This window comes from Rhineura floridana, chromosome 4 (genome assembly GCF_030035675.1).
Source record: "Rhineura floridana isolate rRhiFlo1 chromosome 4, rRhiFlo1.hap2, whole genome shotgun sequence".
In the NCBI taxonomy this organism is placed as follows: Eukaryota; Metazoa; Chordata; class Lepidosauria; order Squamata; family Rhineuridae; genus Rhineura; species Rhineura floridana.
In genome coordinates this window covers 102,792,785-102,814,199 of record NC_084483.1, presented here as the reverse complement: position 1 = coordinate 102,814,199, position 21,415 = coordinate 102,792,785, and the positions used below count along the sequence as shown (strand labels likewise).

Genomic DNA, 21,415 nt, shown 5'->3' with positions numbered 1-21,415 from the left:
GGCTGGCCTCTGTGCGTTCCCAACGGAGCTGGCTTTTAGCCAGGCTGGTGGCTCCCAAGCAGGAGGAGGATCCCTTCCACCGGCTCCCCAGCATTTGGATTGGTCTGCCCCAGTAGTTCTTATTTAATGTGCCTTCTGGACCATCTGGACATAATTTTGAAACCATTTTCTCTTGTGTTGCCATTTAAAGATAATTCATAGGCTTTCTTCCAAAGTTATTTCCATGTTTCTATGGGAATGTCATTTCCAATATCTTCTACCTATTTTATAATATAATCTCTGACATATTCTATTTCACAGTTGTATTTCAGGAACCCCTCGCTGGATAATCGCCTTGTAGTGGTGAGTGGGCATGCATGTTTCAATGAACCCTATGAGCGATGCTGTCGGGAGTCATGTACTCCCAGCAGGGTCACACATGGCGGTAAGGTCAAGGGACAGGAAACAGACAAAGAACGATCCAAGAACGTCCTCAACAGCAGAACAGGTGGAGGATAACAATGTGTATGTTACAATGGCTGTGAAGGCGGATGAAGGCTGCAGCAGATAAAAGACTTCCAATCGTCGTGGTATCCATGCCATTGGATCAAAGCCTTTTTATGTCAAGATTGTGTGTTGATCGTCGTGCACTGATCTCCACACATAAAACAAATTCACGCACAGGCGTCTTTCAACCAAACCAAGCCAAACCAAAAGCCCCATGGCAATCGGCGAATGGCAACGGGGGCAGAACTGTGAAATCTGGAAGCCCTAGTCATGGACTGGCACATGGGTAGTGGATACAGACTCAGTCGTCCTGGCTCAAGGACCGAGGCAGTTGAGTAGTTTGGCAGCTATATCCATGACTGAGCAGTCCTATTCAGGATCCACTGAATTGATGGAGAGGGGACTAGAAAAGGTGCCCTAAACATAGTCTGCCTCATCCCTCTCCCTGACTGGATTACGGCGTCCAGTGGGGTCACCACTTAGCTCTCGCAAAAGACAATTGAATTTTGGAACATGGAATATACGGACATTGCTGGACAATACAGATAGTGAACATCCTGAACGCAGGACTGCCATCATCGCGAGGGAGTTGAGACGTTTTAATATCGACATAGCAGCACTCCAAGAAACTTGACGAGCAGGGAAAGGACAACTGAAGGAAGAAAAAGGAGGTTATACCTTCTTCTGGAAAGGACTGCCTGAACAAGAATGATGAATACATGGAGTAGGCTTTGCTATTAAAAATGATCTTGTGAAGCTCTTGTCAGAAGTTCGTATTGGCATTAATGAACGACTCTTAATTCTCCAATAAAAATTGCCAAAAACCAGCAGGCAACTATTCTAAGTGCTTATGCACCAACATTAGATGCTAATGAAGACATCAAGGAAAATATTTATACCCAGCTGGACACCATCTTATCAGAGATACCTAAGGAGGATAAAATTATCCTCTTGGGAGATTTCAATGCAAGAGTTGGGCGTGATTTTGATTTATGGCCAGAAACCATTGGGAAAGAAGGAGTTGGCGATAGCAACCCGAATGGCATTCTACTTCTGACTAAATGTGCAGAGCATAATCTTGTTATTGCAAACACACTCTTTCACCAGAAAGATAAATTTAAAACATCATGGAAGCACCCTCGGTCGAAGCACTGGCATCTCCTGGATTACGTAATTGTCCATGCCAAAGATCGTCATGATGTACTCCTCACCAGGGCCATGACGAGTGCCGATGACTGCTGGACAGATCACCGATTAATTCGATCCACTATGGCCATTAATATTGTTCCTCAACATAGGCTCCAAGGAAGAAAACCAAGGCATAAAATGGACATCAACGCCTTTCAAGATCTTATTAAGCGAGCCTGCTTTCAAGCAACTTTCAAGAAACATCTACCTACGGAACTCCCTGAAAATGTTGAGGAACACCGGATTAAACTGAAGACTTCCATTATAGCAGCATGTGAACAAACTATTGGATACCAAACTAAGAAACATCAGAACTGGTTTGTTGGGAATGATAGTGAGACTGAACATATCATTGACAAGAAAATGAAAGCCTTCCAGATATGGCAAAAAGACATTAACTGTGCTGCTAAGAAAAAAATCTATGCCAGTGCAAAGGCTGAGGTCCAAAGAAGAACCAGAGAATTTAAGAACACCTGGTGGATGAAGAAAGCTCAAGAAATCCAGCACTTTGCAAATGCTCATGATATACGGGGCTTTTTTAATGCCACGAAGGCCATCTATGGACCAACAAGTTATGGTATAAATCCCTCACGTTCAATAGATGGTACCAAACTTCTAAAGGACAAACAGTCTATTGCACTGTGTTGGAAAGAGCATTACCACAACCTTCTTAATCATAACTCTTATGTGGCTGGTGAGGTCTTCTCGCAAATCCCGCAACAACAAATTAGAGATAAGCTTGCAGTATCCCCTAATTTAGATGAAATCAATAAAGCCATTAATCAAATGAAGAATAACAAAGCTAGTGGACCTGATTGGATTCCTGCTGAAGTGTTTAAAGAAGGTGGGCCTGAACTTACACAACAACTTCATAAGCTCATCGAAAAAATCTGGATGAGGGAGGAGATCCTGGAAGACTTTAGGGATGCCACAATTATCACTCTTTTCAAGAAGGGTGAGAGAACAGATTGTGGGAACTACCGAGGCATCTCCCTTCTTGCTACCTCAGGTAAAATCCTTGCAAGGATCCTCGCAGATCGCCTCCTACCTATCTCAGAAGACATCCTTCCTGAATCTCAAAATGTTTTCTGCCCTTCCAGGGGGACAGTGGACATGATCTTCACTGCACAACAGCTTCAAGAAAAATGCAGAGAGCAAAACCGACCTCTGTATATGGCATTTATTGATCTGACTAAGGCCTTTGATAGTGTAAATCGAACTGCTCTCTGGACCATCCTTCTGAAAATTGGATGCCCTGATATATTTGTGAATATTTTGCGACTCCTCAATGACAACATGACGGCAACAATTTTGGATAACAATGGCTCTCAAAGTGATCCATTCAAAGTGGGATCAGGCATCAAACAGGGATGTGTCATTGCTCCGACCTTATTTGCTAGTTTCATTGCCATGATTCTATACCTTGTTGAGGGGAAACTTTCCACTGGCGTGGAAATCACATATCGAACAGATGGAAAGCTTTTTAATCTCAGTAGGCTGATAGTAAAAAGTAAGGTAATTACAACCTCTATCGTAGAACTTCAATATGCCGATGATAATGTAGTCTCCACACATTCAGAGGAAGATCTTCAAACTATCCTAAATGTCTTTGCAGAAGCATATGAAAAGGTTGGCCTCTCACTTAACATCAAAAAAACCAAAGTGCTTCATCAGCAACTGCGAACTAATCCCTCTGTAGCACCATCAATCCAGTTTAATGGTGCAAAGCTGGCGAATGCTGATCACTTTTCTTATCTTGGCTGCCATCTCTCTGTAAAAGCTGACATCGACGCTGAAATTTAGCATCATCTGAGCTCTGCGAGTGCTGCATTCTCCCGAATGAAGCATAGAGTGTTCGAGGATTGGGATATTCACAGGGAGACCAAAATCCTTATTTACAAAGCCATTGTACTACCGACATTACTGTATGCCTGTGAAACATGGACAATCTATAAACGCCACTCCCAACTTCCTGAAAAATTCCACCAACGCTGCCTCCAGAAAATTCTGCAAATTACTTGGGAAGATAGGCAGACTAATGTTAACATATTGGAAGAAGCAAAGACTACCAGTGTTGAAACAATGATCCTTCAACATCAACTTCGCTGGACCAGCTACGTTGTTCGAATGCCTGATTACCGTCTTCCAAAGCAGCTACTTTACTCCCAACTTAAGGATGGAATACGGAATATCGGTGCACAGCAAAAGAGGTTTAAAGATGTTCTCAAAGCTAATCTAAAAAAATGCAACATGAGCATTGAGAACTGGGAAGCCTTGGCCCATGAGCGTCCCCATTGGAGGTCGGCCATTATCAAAGGTGCTATGGACTTTGAAGAAGCATGAGTATAGGGCGAAAGGGACAAACGAGCTAAGCGGCAAGCATGTCAAGCAAATCCTCATTGTGACTATCTGCCATCTGGAAACCTATGTCCTCACTGTGGGAGGCTGTGTGGATCCAGAATTGGCCTCCACAGTCACTTACAGACTCACTGTTAAAGACCTTACCCTGGAAGACAATCTTACTCGGCCACGAGTGATCGCCAATGAATGATTTCAGGACATTTTTGATAGTCTGTTTATGTTTTTAAAGCTGTATTCTGATTGTTACTCATCCAAAATGGATTGTTAAGGGGAACATGACTGGACTTATCCACAGTTTATATTTGTCCCATATCTTTGGAAAATGGAAATAGACTGCCGTCAAGTCGATCCCGACTTATGGCGACCCTACGAATAGGGTTTGCATGGTAAGCGGTATTCAGAGGTGGTTTACCATTGCCTTCCTCTGAGGCTGAGAGGCAGTGACTGGCCCAAGGTGAGCCAGTGAGCTTCATGGCTGTGTGGGGATTTGAACCCTGGTCTCTCAGGTCGCAGTCCAACACCTTAACCACTACACCACACTGGCTCTCTCCCATATCTTTAGTGAATAAGAAATCAAAAAGCTATTTCTGACTACTGTTGTTCTATATACCTCATCTCCCCACAGAATTTTATGTAATGGTAACTTTAATATTTTTCTTTCATATTGCTAAACTAATTCTGCTTTAATAAGTAGAAAATATATGAACACCGTAATATACTAAAGTTGTAATGCTGACAACTATTTTTTTGTATAAAAAGCAAATCTTGCATTTTAGTACAATTTCCCTTTCCAGATATAATATGAAAGAGGGTAGACACTGAACAGCAGATTTAACAGTATGCCCAGGTCTCATGTCCGGGAAGCATTACCTTTACAAACAAAAGGCACTCTGGACATTCTCAGGCCATTTTGTGTATAGATTCTTTTTTAAAAAATACACTCCTGCAAGAAACTGCATGTGCTCCTGAGTCAAAGGATGACATAATCTTGGCAGACAGAAGTGACTGTACTGGACATCCCTCCTTAAAATTAATTCCTTTTTTCATGGTATGCATTACAACCCTAATAATGTTTATTCAGAAGCATGTGCTACTCAGTTCAGTAGAGCTTACAACTCTTGAATAAACATGTTTAGGATTACAGCCTAGCTTAATTATAGTGGGAGGGTTATCTGATTCTGGGGAGTTAACAGCCAAAGCATAATACAGCTATGACCTTGGTACTTAACTCATTCAGCACAGGGTGGGCAACCTGAGTGTGGCTGCCACTAGTGCAGGGATTCCCAAACTTGTTTCCCCATGGACCACTTGAAAATTGCTGACAGTCTTGGTGGACCACTTAATGTTTTTTCTGTCTGTTACAGCAATTGTAGTGCACTGTTCTAGAAGCTGTATGATTTTGAACTGTATTTTTATTGCTACTTTTATTTCTTATATTGTATTGCTATTTGCATTCCATAAAATTCAAATAATAAACTACAATGTAAGAACTAAAAAAAGCAATACAAATACAGTTTAAAATCTATTTGTTGTTATATGCCTTCAAGTTAATTAAGACTTATGGCGACCGTATGAATCAGTGACCTCCAATACCCTCTGTCTCGAACCACCCTGTTCAGATCTTGTCAGTTCAGGTCTGTGGCTTCCTTTATGGAATCAATCCATCTCGTTTGGTCTTCCTCTTTTTCTACTCCCTTCTGTTTTTCCCAGCATTACAGTATTGTCTTTTCTAGTGAATCTGTCTTCTCATTATGTGTCCAAAGAATGTGCTGCGGACCATCTGAATGAAGCTCAGTCTATGGGTGACCCACTGACCAGTTTGGGAACTTCTGCGCTGTAGCACATAGGCAAAAGAGAAGCAGAGTCCTGCACAAAGAGGCATGGGTGGTGAAGGAATTTAATTAATCTGCGTGCACACTATACATTTTTAACAGATTATTTCTCCCAGAGAATCCTGGGAACTGTAGTTTACCCCTCACAGAGCTAAAATTGCCAGCATCCTTAACAAACTACAGTTCCCAGGATGCTTTGGGAGGAAATGTGCTTTAAATGTTTGGTGTGTAGGAAAGGTGGTACCCACTCTCAAGTAAGCATGCATAGTATTGAGCTGTAATACCATGCACGTTTTACTGAAAGCAAGTCCTACTGAGCGCCATCGGACTTACTCCCGAGTAATCTTTTGTTGTTTGTTGAAAATGACCAGGCCACCGAAACAGCATGCCTAGGAACAGGCTTCAATAACAAGGCAGCACATTTACTTGACAAAGCAAGTTCCATTGGACTCAGACGGCTTTACTTCCGACTAAGCACGCTTAGGGTCGGTTTCATAATTTTGGACAGCGCCTCCGACTTCGGCGCCCCAGGCAAAGACGCCAAGACTGCTCGTCCTAATAATAACAACACCGCGCCGCCTCAGCTCCCTTACTAAGCTCCTGCCAGAAACTTTCCTGAGCTGCCGCTGGAAAGACGGCAACAACAACGCCTCTGACCCGGATGCGAAAGGCAGCGTCTTCCGGGGCACTCTTGGTGGGCTGTCCTGTGGTTTTCCTGCTTTCGCCCGGTTCCGGGGTCGGGGGGCAGGAGAAAAGAAAGGATAGGGGGTGACGCGGCCGCCGCCGACGTCATGGCAGTCCCGATGGAGACCCAGCTGCAGAGCATCTTTGAGGAGGTGGTGGTAAGTCTCTCCGCGAAGTGGTGACCCTCCATTCGCAAGCGCCAGGAAATGGCTGCCATATGAAAGCTGCTTGCATGAACTGAGGGATATAGGGGCTGTGAGTGTGAGTGAGAGGATGAATGGAGGTAGGAATAAAAGCGCTGGGGGCGAGGTGGAAAAGGTATCCTTTGTGAAAGTGGAGGGCTTGATGCGTAGATGAGCAGAGAAAGAAAAGAACGCAGCAGCGAATGTTTATTTCTCTCTGCCTTGTACGGAGGGTGCCATGAGAGTGCTTAGAGCAGGATTGATGAAGCCCATGGTCTCCTGAAGTTGGTGGACTCGATCTCCCATCATCTCTGCCCACCGGCCATGTTGGCTGGTAATGGGAGTTGGAGTCCATCAACATCTGGCGAGGACCACAGGTTGCTGGTAGAGCATGCACCTGACAACAAGGTAGACAAGAAAGTTATTGTTTCTCTCTTAACAGGAACAGAACAAATGCAGGAAACTCCACAAAGATGCAGCCAAAGATGCATGGACACGCAAGGGCAAAAGTGTGTAGACCAGGTTGTGCTTACAAACCTACTTGCAATCTGAACTTTGCCTTATCAAGGATGCATCACATCCCTCTACACACCTTTGCCTTTGCATGGACAGGCAGAATGTCTGAAGAAGACTTAAGTCCAGTGCTAGTAATTAACCCACCTGTAAATAAGTCAGCAAAAGTTAATACCCTTCAAAAGAAAATTATAAACCTAATACGAAGCTAGTAGTCTGTATTTCCACACTGGCCGTGGTGGAAAGAAGCCCGTTGGCTGCAATGGAAGCACATGTTAGTAGCTTCTTGAAAAAATGAAATGGACTACCTTCAAGTCGATCCTGACTTATGGCTTCCCTATGAATAGGGTTTTCATGGTAAGCGGTATTCAGAGGGGGTTTACCATTGCTTCCCTCTGGGGCTAGTCCTCTCCAGCTGGCTAGGGCTTGCTCAGCTTGCCACAGCTGCACAAGCCAGCCCCTTCCTTGTCCGCAACTGCCGGCTGGGGGGCAACGGGGCTCCTTGGGACTATGCAGCTTGCCCACAGCTTCACAGGTGGCAGGGACATAACCCCAGAGCCACTCACTGTGGGGGTGATCTTTAGCAGGCCCTTGACACCCAGGAGACACAAGCGAGGATTTGAACTCACAGACTCTGGACTCCTAGCCAGGCTCTCCTCCCCATTGTGCTACTGGGTGCTAAAAAAACCCAACAACCCTATTTGTACCAAGTGGGCTTCTGAAGAAGACGCAAATCATTTCATCCCCCACTCTGCCAGCCCACTGCATTTCAACACTGATTGTGGAGGAAATTGTTTCCCTTTCTCTATGGCTGCTATGCAAACCAAGCAGGCTGGTAGAGGACGAATGGAGCAATCTGCCCTTACTTTGCCTGCATGGAATCCCCGATTACCAAGCAAGTTTGTTTGTTTGTTTTATAAAAGTATTTATATATTGCCTTCTCAGAAAACATCAGGGCAGTGTACAGCAACATAAAAACATTTCAAAGCAATATAAAACAATCATTAAAATGACTGGTTACTCAAGAGACATTTTAATAGGCCTGTTGGCACATAACAGTCTTCAAGAGACACCTGAAAGTCAAAAGTGAAAAACAGTGTTCCACAGCATGAGACTACCAACATTAAATGCCCGATTTCTGGTTAAGGCCAGTCGGGCCTCTGTAACTTGGGAAACAACTAACAGCACTCCTCCAGATGACCTCAGTGATCAGGCTGGAATATAAGGGCTCAGGCGGTCCTTAGAGTATCCTGGACCCAAGATGTTCAGGGCTTTGTATATCAACCTTGAACCTGGCGTAGTAGGATATGGGCAGATAGTGCAGATGTTTAAGCAGGGATGCCACATACTGTCAGCTGTCTGCCCCCATCAGCGGTCTAGCCACTGCGTTCTGCACCAGCTGGAGCTTTCAGACCAGGCCCAAGGGCAGTCCACATAGAGTGTTATTACAGTAATCCAGTCTCAAGGTTACCATTGCACAGAGTTATCCCAATCCAGATATGGCTGTAGCTTGTGAGCTAAACAAAGCTGGTAAAAGGCACTGCTAACCACAAAGGTCACTTGGGTCTTGAATGACAAAGGAGTACTCCCAAGCTAATGTATCCAGGAGTACTCTCGCACTGCTAAATACGTGGTTGGATTAAGGTGTATATCAACACTATCCACATAAAGTGCAGTGGCTATAAGGCCAAGAATGATTCTGGAATCTATTGCTGGTACTGCATGGAGGTTTTTGGATGGTATCTATGGAAGGGAAAGGGTTGGGAAGTGATGCTTACTTTCATAAGGAGCATTCAAATGGAGAGGTGTGTGAGTCTGTAGCAGCAAAATCACTAAAGAGACTGGTGGCATCTTAAAGACTAACATGTTCATTTTAGCACAACCTTTTATGGAACAGAGTCTGCTTCATCAAATGCAGAAATGTGTGGTGGTGGTTGTTTTTGTTGTTGCATGGCAACCTTCCTATTCTCTGAAGCATTTTAAGTTACACTGATTTACTTTTAAAAATGTTTATTGTATTGGATTGTTGATTGTATTTTAGTATTATTTTGTTATTCATTGTATTTTTATGCTATTTTATGTTCACCGCCCAGAGAGCTATTGCTAGTCGGGCGGTATATAAATTTAATAAATAATAATAATAATAATAATAAATAATAATGCCCTGAGGAGCTTCTAATCTTAAATCTGCTATGAGGAAAAAGGACAGAGAAGGAGGAAGCCTTGGGTAAATTTGCCATCAGGAAAAAGGTATAGAGGAAGGGATGGCTTGAGTAAACAAGGAAGTAATATGCAGCTCTTTTAGTTCTGCATGCTTAGACTTCGTTGTGGACAGAGGGCATGCAAGGGTTTCACGGAAAACATGTAAGAACTAAAAGAAGAGCCATGCTGGATGAGGCAAAGACCCATCTAGTCTAGCATCCTGTTTCACAGTGACCAACCAGATAATTATAGGAAGCCCACAAGCAGGACATGAGTGCAATAGCACTCTTCCCCACTCATGATTCCCAGCAACTGGTATTTAGAAGCATGCTTTCTGTGATAGTGGAGCTAGGATCTGCAGCTAGTAGCCACTGATAGTCTTATCCTCCATGAGTGTGTGTATTTATATAAAATACCTGTCAACTGAAGATAGCCCATCATGCATCTCATGAAGTCTACAAAATAAATCTGCTAGTCTTTAAGCCGCCACAAGACTCTTAGTTGATTTGGTTAAGAAGAAAAAGAGAGTATGAGATGGAATTAGTATGTGGCTTGGGTAGAGACAGTAAGTGAGGGGATTATGTAATCTCAGAGGCCTTGGTGTGAAAAGATGCAGCATATAATTTGGATGCTAGGGAGTGCTAAGGTGCATGAAGAATTCATCTCTGGGCTTGGGGACTATTTTGATGAGGTCTAATTTGAGAGTGGGTGGCCCCTCAAAGAAGAGGTAGCGCTTTCAGAGTTTTGGAGTTGGGCCTGAAGGGTTCATCCAATATGTTCCCAAATGTTAAGGTCACTCTTTCTGTCTGGGTCTTTTAGCATTCATTGTTCTTGTCTATCTATCTTGTAACATGTTTGATTACTTGATGACTTTGCTTCCCTCAGTCACTGTGGAGCCTGTCTTTTAACATAGGTGGAGAAGATGTAGAGGAAGAGCCAGGTTGTTTTTCTTAGCAAGAATTGGATCATGCTTGTTTGTTTTTTCCTTTGTAGAAAACAGAGGTCATAGAGGAGGCTTTTCCTGGGTAAGTACAGTGAAGCTATTTGCTTGCATGATTGTAAACATTGTTTACAAGGCCATTGTTGTATTTTCTCGTGATGGAATGATTTACAAATAATAGTAGTTTTATTTGCCACAGCATGTTTATGGACACTCCTGAAGATGAGAGAACCAAATTGATCAGTTGTTTGGGAGCCTTTAGACAGTTCTGGAGCAATCTGTCTCAAGTGAGTATTTCAACTGTGGCTGACTCCCTTCCTTCCTTCCTTCCTTCCTTCCTTCCTTCCTTCCTTCCTTCCTTCCTTCCTTCCTTCCTTCCTTCCTTCCTTCCTTCCTTCCTTCCTTCCTTCCTTCCTTCCTCCCTTCAGTTCCCAACTACAGCTACCCCAAGCAGCTCATAATTTGACAGGTCAGTTTTTCATAATATTTACAGACCACTTGATGCCAGTATCTCTGTGAGTGGTATCTCCCATTATATCTGTAAAGGTCCCTGGAAAATATAAGGGCTCTGTGAGAGATCTCAAGAAGTTTCCAGTAGCTAAACGCCACAGGCAGGTCTTGATGTTCATCTGTTGAATAGGATGTGAGCCACCCTTCTTAAAAATGCCAGGATGTTGCCTTAGAGTTTTTGTGCTCCTTCCACCACCGCCTAGCCAGTTTTGTATTGGAATCTGTTGTTCTTGGTTTCTGGCTCCATAGATACAGTGCTTTGCAAAAGTAATTAGACCCCTGACCAATGCTCTCATATTACTGAATTACAAATGGTACATTGTAATTTTGTTCAGTGCGATATTTTATTTTGAAACACTGAAACTCAAGATCAATTATTGTAAGATGACATTGGTTTTATGTTGAGAAATGTTTGTAAGAAACATAAAAAACTGAAACCTGTTGCTTGCATAAATATTCAACCCCTGTACTGTGGAAGCTCCCAGTTTACACAGATGAAAGAAATTGCCCTATCGAGGACACAGTTACCTTACCATTGGCCTCCACCTGTGAACCATTAAAGTTGCTGTCACACTATCAGGATAAAAACCCCACTCTTGAAGGATCATTGGTCAGGCTGTGGATCTGAAGGAAAATGAAGACCAAAGAGCATTCTACAGAAGTGAGAGATAATGTAATAAAAATGCACAGGTTAGGAAAAGGGTACAAAATAATATCCAAGTGTTTGGATATCCCAGTGAGCACAGTTGGATCAATAAAGTGGAAGCTGCATCACACCACCCAGGCACTGCCAAGAAGAGGCTGTCCCTCAAAAGTCAGGGCTCAAACAAGAAGACTTGTGAGAGAAGCCACAGAGACCAACAATCACTTTGTAGGAGCTACAGAGTTCAGTGGCTGGGAGTGGAGTAATGGTGCATCAGTCAATCATATCAAGAGCTCTGCACAACACTGGCCTGTATGGCCTGTGGCAAGAAAGAAGCCTTTACTCAAAAAGTACCATCTGAAGTCATGGGAAAAGGTTTTGTGGTCAGATAAGACCAAGATAGAGCTTTTTGGCCAAAACTCAAAGCACTATGTGTGGCGCAAACATAACACTGCCCATGCCGCAAGACATACCATCTCTACGGTGGCAGCATCATGCTTTGGGGATGCTTCTCATCAGCAGGGACAGGCCATCTTGTTAAAATCGAAGGAAGAATGGATTGCTCAAAATACAGGGAAATACTGCAAGAGAACCTGCTTCAGTCCACTAAAAAACTGCAGCTTGGGAGGAAATTCACTTTTCAGCAGCACAATGATCCTAAGCACAAGGCCAAAACAACATTGGAGTGGCTCAAGAACCAAAAGGTGAATGTCCTACAATGGCCCAGTCAAAGTCCTGATCTCAATCCCATTGAGAATGTGTGGCACTCTTTGAAAATTGTGGTCCACAAAAAAAGTCCAACCCACCTGAACAACCTGGAGCGAATCTGCCAAGAAGAATGGGCCAAAATCCCTCCAACGCTATGTGCAAAGCTGGTACATACCTACCCCAAAAGACTTAAAGCTGTTGTTGCAGTGAAAGTTGGCTCTACTAAATAATAATGTGTGGGGATTGAATACTTATGCAAGCAACATGTTTCAGTTTTTTATGTTTCTTACAAACATTTCCCAACATAAAACCAATGTCACCTTACAATAATTGATTTTGTGTTTCAAAATAAAATATTGTACAGAATGAAATTACAGTGTACGATTTGTAATTCAGTAATATGAGAGCATTGGTCAGGGGTCTGATTACTTTTGCAAAGCACTGTATATATAAGGAAAGTCCTTCTGGATCAGACCAAAGGTCCATCTAGTCCAGCATCCTGTTCTAAAGTATCCCACCAGATGTCTATGGAACACAATAAAGACATAAATGCAACAGCACACTCCCCATTTGTGATTCCCAGCAACTGGTGTACAAAGGCATACTGCCTCCAATACTGGAGATGGTACACAGTGATCATGATTAGCAGTCATTGATAGCCTTATTCTCAATTAATTTGTCTAATCGCCATTTAAAACCATCCAAAGTGGTGACCGTTATTACATCTTGTGATAGCAAATTCCAGGCTACAATTATGCACAATGTGTACTTTCTTGTGCCTGTCCTGAATTTTCCAATGTTCAGCTTCATTGGATGGCCCCATGTTATAGTATTATGAGAGAGGGAGAAAAATCTCTTTCGCCACATCATGCATAATTTTATGCACTTTTGTTGTATCCCCCTTGCTCATCTCTTTTTCTAAACTAAAAAGCCCCAAATGTTGTAACCTTTCCTGATAGGAAAGTAGCTCCATCACCTTGATAATTTTGGTTAGTTGCCTTTTTCTGAACTGTTTCCAGCTCTACAATATCCTTTTTCAGGTGAGGCAGCTAGAACTGTACACAATATTCCACATGCAGTAATACTATAGATTGTATAACAGCATTATGATATTGGCAGTTTTATTTCAGTTCCTTTCCTAATGATCCCTAACATGGAATTTGCCTTTTCCACAGTTTCTTCACACTAGGTCACCATGCCCCCAAGGTCTGTTTCCTACTCATTCAGCACAGTTCAAACCCCGTGAGCGTATCTGTGAAATTAGGATTGTTTGCCCCAGTGTACAGGCAACTCCTGTTGTCCACTAGTGGTGGAATGGATAAGAGTTGGAATCTAACACTCTCTGGATTACTATCCCTGATGTAAGCTTGAGGGTTTAACAAGCCATGTAATCAGGAAACAGAAATCCAGACCCCGAAAGGGAGAATACAAGTCAATTTTATTAAGCAGTATGGCTGCAATCCTAATCCCTTGATGCTGATGACTGGGGGTGGGTGGTTCATTCTACTGGCTTCCGACAGTGGAGAGAAGTACAGCTGATGCCAGATGGGGGAATGTTCAGTTGCCGCAGAGGCCTTAGCTCTGCCCAAGTGGCTGGTAAGCTACCATCAGCAGTAGTCTGGGGAAAGCCCCCCAAATCCTAAGCCTTGCAGATCCTTCAAGGGGGCCTGGCCCTTGAACCCTTCAGCCACACCAGCCTGCAGCTGGCATAGAAGAAAAAGAAATAAACCCTCCCCACTTCTCTGTACCTTCCTGCCCCCTTGTTATGATTGCTTTGTCAAACAACCACAAATTCCAATCCCAGCAGTCTCTCTCACCTCCTATTCTTCCCAGACACCTGTGTTGCTTTGGCTAGATTGATAGTATAGGAATAGCATTCAATAAAGTCCATTACTGACAGTTGCTTTGAAAATCTCTTCCCATTCCCTTTGCAAATAGATTCTTAACATTAAAAAAAATTAAAAAGGAAATATGTCAGATACTTGTTTGTAGGAGGTTTTATTAGTGTAGACATTTCCTTGTTGTCAATTCACTTTTACATTTATGAAATCTGAATTGACTGACATGTTAATCTTTTCTTTTACAGGAATCTCATGAGCAATGTGTCCAGTGGATTGTAAGGTTCATACATAGCCAGCATAGTCCTAAAAGGATTTCTTTTCTGTATGACTGTTTAGCAATGGCTGTGGAGACTGGGCTGCTACCACCCAGGTATGTTTCTTTGAGACAAACAGTGGAAAATTATTATGAAAGACTAGCTGCTTGAGGCTTGCCCTTATACGTGGTAATACGCGGGATCTGCCAACTTTTTCTTAGAAAATGCATCACTTTTGTTTTCAATTTCTCTAGGATGGTTTGTGAATCTCTGCTAAATTCTGACAACCTTGAATGGGAAAGGACACAGCTTTGGTCTCTAACATTTAAGCTTGTCCAAAAAATAATTGGTGGTGTAGATTACAAGGTAATCGTTTTTAAAATCTTAGCATTGTAATACGGTATGCTTTTTATAATGTGTATTATCTCCTCCTTATGCTTCCCACCTTTTTTATATTTTCATTTGGTTCCTTGTTTAAATTTAAATGCCTGCCTTATCTTGAGGTTTGGGATAGGCATTTCTATACTTTGGGTTTACTCAATAGCGGTATGACATAGGTAATCATTTATCATGTTTGTTGATAGCAGAGCTGAAACAGAGAGATAAATTACTTGATCAATGACACCCAGTGATTTCAGGACTTTAGCTGATGTTTTAATTTAAGTTTTCTGATTTCCTGTAGCTATGCGATTACTTAAAAATTACTTCATATTGTAGGATTTCTCCAGCTTGGAGGCAGTCACATGGGAATATGTATAGTATTTCCAAATACTGGACAGGGGACACACATTTTCATCACCCTCTCAAAACAGGTGGAAAATATATCATTATAATCACTGTGCTGTGATAATGGTGATCATGTACATTGCATGTATATCTGATCTGTAGGACCGGATTTGGGACATTGCACTTTTGCTTCCAGTCCAGTTTTTGGAACCATGCACACAGTCATTATAGTTGAATGGAGGCATCTACCTATGATACACCCAGCAAGGGGATCAATGCACAGAAACCTGCTTCTTCACATAATTTTCCTCTAAGATGGATGTGGGAAATTATGTATATGTCTAACAAGCACCCTCATTTGGGTGGCAAGAGAGGCTGACAGCCAGCTCACCCATTTGGTGGATCTGTGCATGTGGTATTCATGGTTTTAAGAAAATGGACGACAAATCAGAAGTATAATTTTAAGGGGTGAAAAATCCTACGTTGTGTATATCCTATGTTCATATAAAATTCAAACATGTACATGATTTCCCCCCCAATATTTTATCTGTATAATTTTATCTGTATTTTATAGGGTGTGCGAGATCTTTTGAAGGGTATCCTAGAGAAAATCCTAACTATTCCCAATACAGTGAGCTCTGCTGTTGTGCAGCAACTTTTAGCAGCAAGAGAGGTAAAGTTGTGAAATGGTGCAACATGTGCACAATAAGTCAGTTTACACTGCAAACCTGCATGTTATCAATCTAGCAAGGCTTTGGGGAAGCTTTTGAAATGCACGTTTTAAATTTGGCTTAAAAGCCAATCAATCATTGTTTGGTTTGAAAGAAATATCTGAGAAAGTTTACCTGACGTGCTTCTACTAGAGCAAGTTATTCTGTGTGTGTAAGATGCAGAGTGCAATACTGTTGCAACTATAGCACTTCTTTGACAGTAAAGTCTCTTAAAGGTCCCTCGAGATACTCAGACAACACATTCAAATCTTTATTTAAAGCATTTATTTAAATTTATTTAAATCTTTATTTTATTGTATGTTAAATACAATTTGTAAATCATTTTTTACAGGTTTCTTTTGTTTTTTACCTAGGTTGTTGCCTATATTTTGGAAAGAAACGCATGTTTATTACCTGCCTACTTTGCAGTTACAGAGATCCGAAAGTTGTACCCTGAAGGAAAACTTCCACATTGGGTAAGACTTAATGTATAAAATAATGACAATTTCCCTTAATTTCAGTAGAATTGAGAGTAGTATGGGATCAGTATGTGATCCCTTTGGAATTCCCTCCCCTTAAATATTAGACAGGCACCATCTCTGTTGTCTTTTGAGTTGCCTACTGAAGACCTTCCTCTTTCAACAAGCCTTTTGAGACCTTATCCCAGTCTGCGTCTGTGTTGGAATTGCTTTTTAATATGTTTAAAACCTTTTTACAAGTTTTTTAAAGCTTTTAAAATGTTTTTAAAGATGTTTTGTTTTAATATATTTTAAAGTCTGTTTTTATGATGTTTTAAAGTGTTTTTGGTGCTTTTGTTTGCCATCCTGGCTCCTATTGGAAGGAAGGGTGGGATATAAATATAATAAAATAAATAAATAAATAAATAAAATCTATGTAAAAGGGAAATGCATCTTGATGGTTCAGTATGCCAGGTTTTTACTCGGCATGCAGCATAGCCCTTGGTCAGAAAGATCTTGCCACCTTCACCAATTTGTGCCTCAGATGTTTTATCCAGGTAAGCTTAGCTGCAGACCAATGGCTCTCGTACCCTTTTCTCCCCAGCATGGGAAAGGGAAGGAGCCTCTCTGTAGTGCAACTTTGAACACTGTAAAGGAAACTGCACAAATGCTTCACATTTCCTATTCTTTTGTGCAGAATAGACTGTTTGTGTGTGTCTCTGTCAGAATCACTTGCACTTCCTGTTTGCTTTTCATAATCCGCTTGTCTGATGCTGCACTCGGGGTTCTTCCCTTATGCCAATTTGCTGATTGCTATTGTTTGTTTGCACACAGAAAAGGGCAGTGGAGGTTCATAATGTGAAGAGAGTTTGTTTATGTTTCTGTTAACATCTGAAAGGAGGCAAGTTAAATACTGCTTTGTGTATTTTCAGTCATAGGGTAGTGAGTTAGTGGATGGAGCCAATTTTGCTGACCTAGTTCTTAATTCAACATGTGATAAGTTACTAGCCAAGATTTATAGTATTTGGATTAAACTTGATGAGTGTCTTTTATTCAACTGGGTATTTGATTTTCAGTTTTGTTTTTATTGTTTAAGTTGTTAGGCAACCTAGTATCAGACTTTGTGGATTCCTTCAGACCGACAGCAAGAATAAATTCCATTTGTGGTAAGAATTTTTTTATATAGCAATATAATGTGAGCTTTATGGGTGGTAATTGAAGAAATCTAATATGCAATATATAGGCCATAATGTTTAAACGTAGATTCTGTTTATTAGTTAGATTTGCCATTGATTCCTGAGCTCTAGTAATCTATCACGTGGTGGTAGCTGGGATCAAGCATAATAGTCTCGACACCAGAGCAAGGCTTCAAATCATGTTAATTGTGTCAGGAACCAGGATTGACAGAGTGGCCTCAGCAGTGTCTTACTGTGGTTGGTGTTCAAGGCCACTTATTCAACAGTTCCTGGGATTTGAAATTAGCAGGTCAGTGGTCACTTCACTCAGAATCCTACAGGCCTTTACAGGACTGTAAAGGCAACAGAAGGAGGGCTTTATGAAGGAGGTAGACAGGATAGTAGCTGGGCCCCATTGCTATGAATAGAATGCCATATTAGCAGTGTTAGCCCAAGCCACTGCTTGCCACCATCACAGCTAGTATATCTGGATGTGATTATCTTTGGATTATAGTTACTTGCTTGTTTTCTTCTATAAAATGACAAAAAGTTGTCTGTAATTTTTCTGCAGTAGCCAGTAAGCAGAAATTTGGTACACATGGCACCCAAGACAGCTTGTTTATTAGAATAAGAACAACAACAACAACAAAAGTTCTGTTGAGTCAGGCCAAAGGCCCATCTAGTCCAGCATCCTGTTCTCATAGTGGCCAGTCAGATGCCTTTGAGAAGCCCCCAATCAGGACCTGAGTGCAAAAGGGCTCTCCACACTTGTGGTTTCCAGCAACTGCTATTCAGAGATATACTGCCTCCCAATAGTGGAGGTGGAACATGGCCATTGTGGCTAGTAGCCATTGATACATCTGAAAATGTTACATCATGGCATGGAACAATGAAAGCAATCAATCAGTGATGCCTGCAGAAAGCAAGCTGTTTACTAGTGTTTGTGTTGTAGTTGTAACAATATCCTAGGGTTTGCATGCTGTACAGATTTAGGGGGTGATATACTTGGTGATTAATGTTTCTCTCTTTGGTTTCCAATAATGTAGGACGATGTAGTCTTCTTCCTGTAGTAAATAACTCTGGTGCTATTTGCAATTCATGGAAGCTGGATCCTACCACTCTTCGTTTCCCACTGAAAGGTCTTCTGCCTTATGATAAGGTATATGTGCATGTGATAGAAAGCCTTATTTCTAAATTAGAAATATGAAAAAAAAAACTATTTATGGAGCATTTTCACATAGAATGGTTAAGATATTGCTGAGTACGCTATTTTGATAATGCATTAAAATCTTGTAGTTGAGGCTTTGGCCATTGACTGCATGATTTGATTTCTAAGGAAACATTGGATAATTTTTTTTCTCAGGTGCCTAGGAAAAAAGAGGAGTTTATTTATTTATTCATTCATTCATTCTGGCAAGATCCCCGCCCTTCTACGCCTGCAAAAGCAGGGATATATGGAAACTCTCAGACATCACATTGGCTTTGGAAAGACTTGGAAAGCAGCAACATGTCCTGCTATTTTCCAATCCTTTTTCATGTCAGCATGGTCAGGAAGATTCCCCTGCCCCTACACAGATCCTGAATAGATTCTTACTGACCTTATACTGAGCCTCAATAAGACTTGAAAAGCAACAAGATGTGTGTGGGAATCTGAGCTTGGAAGTTGGAAGGGGCTTGCCCCTGCAATTATGCTGGGCCTTGGAGGCAGTTGGAGTATCTCTGAAGCGCTGCATGATCTCACAATCAAAACCCTACCCATTCCTTTCACTTGAAGGGTTGGGCTAGTGCTAAACATGAATTTTGGCTTGCTGCCAGGGACTATTTGGGCCCTTGCATGCTCCCATGGAATTAGATGTGTCAGCTGTATTCAGCAGAGCCCAGTAATTTTGCATGTTAAATGTGGTCCCCTGCTGTACTGTGGGATTTACTCCATTTCCATCTGCTGTTTGTTGAGGCTCCTTGACCAGAGCACCTCTAATGAGAGTTTACCCAGGTCCATCCTTAAAAGAAGGTTGCATTTCTGGCTAGTCAGGATGCCAGTGTTGCTACTTCATCTGTGCTTGCTGTCACAGGAGGACTCTGCCAAAGATCAGAACTTCTGGAGAGAGTGGCTAATGGCTCCTGAAGATGACATTTCCTTATAGTATGGTAGAAATAGCAATTGCTTCTGCTCTCTGTTTTCCCCAAACTTCTCATGAATCAATCCAGGAAATGCTTTGGGGTATTTAGGTTTTTTGGAAAATAGTTAGCAAGCACCCATGATAACTACTGATAGCTAAAAAGTGTTGCAATGTTTGTGCCCCATATGCACAACAAGAGGTGCATAATGGTAAGTTGTCTTTAATCATCTTACTACCTTGTCCCCTGTATTCGCTTTGCCCCATTGTTCATATCTGTCAATCTAAACATCCAAGTAAGTCTTTTTTGTACTGTCTCCATGGGGAAGTTGGAGGTGATGAAAGCTGTAGCCAAATATTCTTGGTACAAGCTAATAGGACTTTGTAAGAATGAAATAAACTGTGGGAACAAGAGAGAGAGAGAGAGAGAATGTGCTTACAAGTTGGGAAATGAAGCCGGTAGTGATGAATTCTGGACCCCGCTAGATGAGTTGCTACTTCTGTGAAAGTTTTGATTCCTGCATATGTAAAATGTTGCCATTGTTGTCTGTTGTTTTTTGTTAGATAATATTTTGGTTTTTTGTGGAGAATGGTCATGGGGGCAATCTGAAGTTAAACTTAGAACACTAAATTGTTTACCTCATCTCCTGCCATTGAGGAAGGAGAACCTGAAGTAAGAGCGATGCAGTACAAATGCTGGAGGGAAAAAGGGAGCATGCATTTTAATGTCTGTCATGGGTAATGGTTTAATTGGGTAGTGAATCTGATTTCAGTTGTTAAATCTACTTTTGTGTCAATAGGTTGGTATTTGTTTGCTTTTTGCTTTGTTTTGTTTTCAAGGATCTGTTTGAGCCCCAGACGGCTTTGTTGCGGTATGTGCTGGAACAGCCCTATTCCAGAGATATGGTCTGCAATATGCTAGGTCTAAACAAGCAGGTACTGTATTGTGTTGGAATGCTTTTTTTGTTTTGCATAGGACCTGCACTTTTCCTTTCTCTTTTTCTTTGCTATAGCTAACTAAGCAAAACAGTTGAGGATCAGATCATGATTTTTTTTCTTCAATATTATTGCTTTAGGTTAATTGGGCACTATTATTCCTATCATTTATATATTGCCTTAAAGGTTTCTAAATTGAAAGATAGAGATTTTTGAAAACATATATATATATTGGCATTGCTTTTTTTCCCTATAAGGCCAGCCTCAAATATACCCTGGACAGATGTTAACCTACACCAGACAGACTTTCACCCCCTTTTTAGAGGGGTGGTGGTGGTAGTAGATGCACTGCTTAGATCACTGGTCTATTGAACTTGTCTGTTGAATGTCTTGGCATGTTTTCATTGCCTTCATTGGTAATGAATGGTTTGAAGTTACTTTTATTTTTTATTTATTTTTTTATTTTATTTTAATTTTTGCCTTACCATGTGGGAGGGCCTGATCTGACTTGGGATAACTTGAGGCTGGCCTCATAGTCACTGTTTTGTCTTTTCTTTTTTTCTTCCTTTATTTTTGTTCTGTCCTGTCTTGTCCTGCCCATCCTCCAATGCTCTAGACCTTGAACATTGCTCAGGTATGTTCACAACCTTACTGTTGTATTGTGACTAACGATACGCTGGCTGCTTTGTAGCCACTGATTCCAGTTCGAGAATACACGTCTGGCCAGGGCTTGAAATTAAAGATAAGGTCAACTTTCTATTAAAATCTGAGGTTTTGAGAATGCTTTGTAGTTTAAAAAGGACATTATCAGGCAGTTCAATCATTGGCTTGAGTTACCCATGTCTTGCCCAAACTGCTGTAGTTATTTTTGTTGAGATTATAACATTTCCTTGCCTTAAAAAGAAAAAAAAGTTTGTATAAAATGTAAAAGAAAATTCCTTCTGTTGAA

At 41.5% G+C, this 21,415-nt stretch overlaps 2 protein-coding genes across 5 annotated transcripts in view; one reads left to right on the top strand and one right to left on the bottom strand.

The window, feature by feature from the left end:
- ENPP3 (ectonucleotide pyrophosphatase/phosphodiesterase 3) overlaps positions 1-6,674 on the bottom strand; it is a 103,986-nt gene extending 97,312 nt beyond the window's left edge. Inside the window, exon 1 of the mRNA XM_061623856.1 lies at positions 6,201-6,674. Coding sequence (XP_061479840.1) covers positions 6,201-6,254 — 54 coding nt within the window. The 5' untranslated portion in view covers positions 6,255-6,674. The remainder of the gene's footprint in view (positions 1-6,200) is intronic.
- The window catches only part of MED23 (mediator complex subunit 23), a 67,522-nt gene continuing 52,575 nt past the window's right edge, over positions 6,469-21,415 (top strand). For 2 of the 4 annotated variants that reach the window (XM_061623852.1, XM_061623851.1), the window contains exons 1-11: positions 6,469-6,709; positions 10,442-10,473; positions 10,588-10,675; positions 14,336-14,460; positions 14,599-14,710; positions 15,645-15,743; positions 16,155-16,256; positions 17,335-17,404; positions 18,460-18,572; positions 20,371-20,466; positions 21,083-21,100. In XM_061623852.1, the coding sequence (XP_061479836.1) occupies positions 6,659-6,709; positions 10,442-10,473; positions 10,588-10,675; positions 14,336-14,460; positions 14,599-14,710; positions 15,645-15,743; positions 16,155-16,256; positions 17,335-17,404; positions 18,460-18,572; positions 20,371-20,466; positions 21,083-21,100 (906 nt within the window). In that variant the 5' untranslated portion in view covers positions 6,469-6,658. Of the gene's footprint in view, positions 6,710-6,756; positions 6,835-10,441; positions 10,474-10,587; positions 10,676-14,335; positions 14,461-14,598; positions 14,711-15,644; positions 15,744-16,154; positions 16,257-17,334; positions 17,405-18,459; positions 18,573-20,370; positions 20,467-21,082; positions 21,101-21,415 lie in introns of those variants that run through there. The other 2 variants (XM_061623854.1, XM_061623853.1) reach the window with 2 other exon arrangements.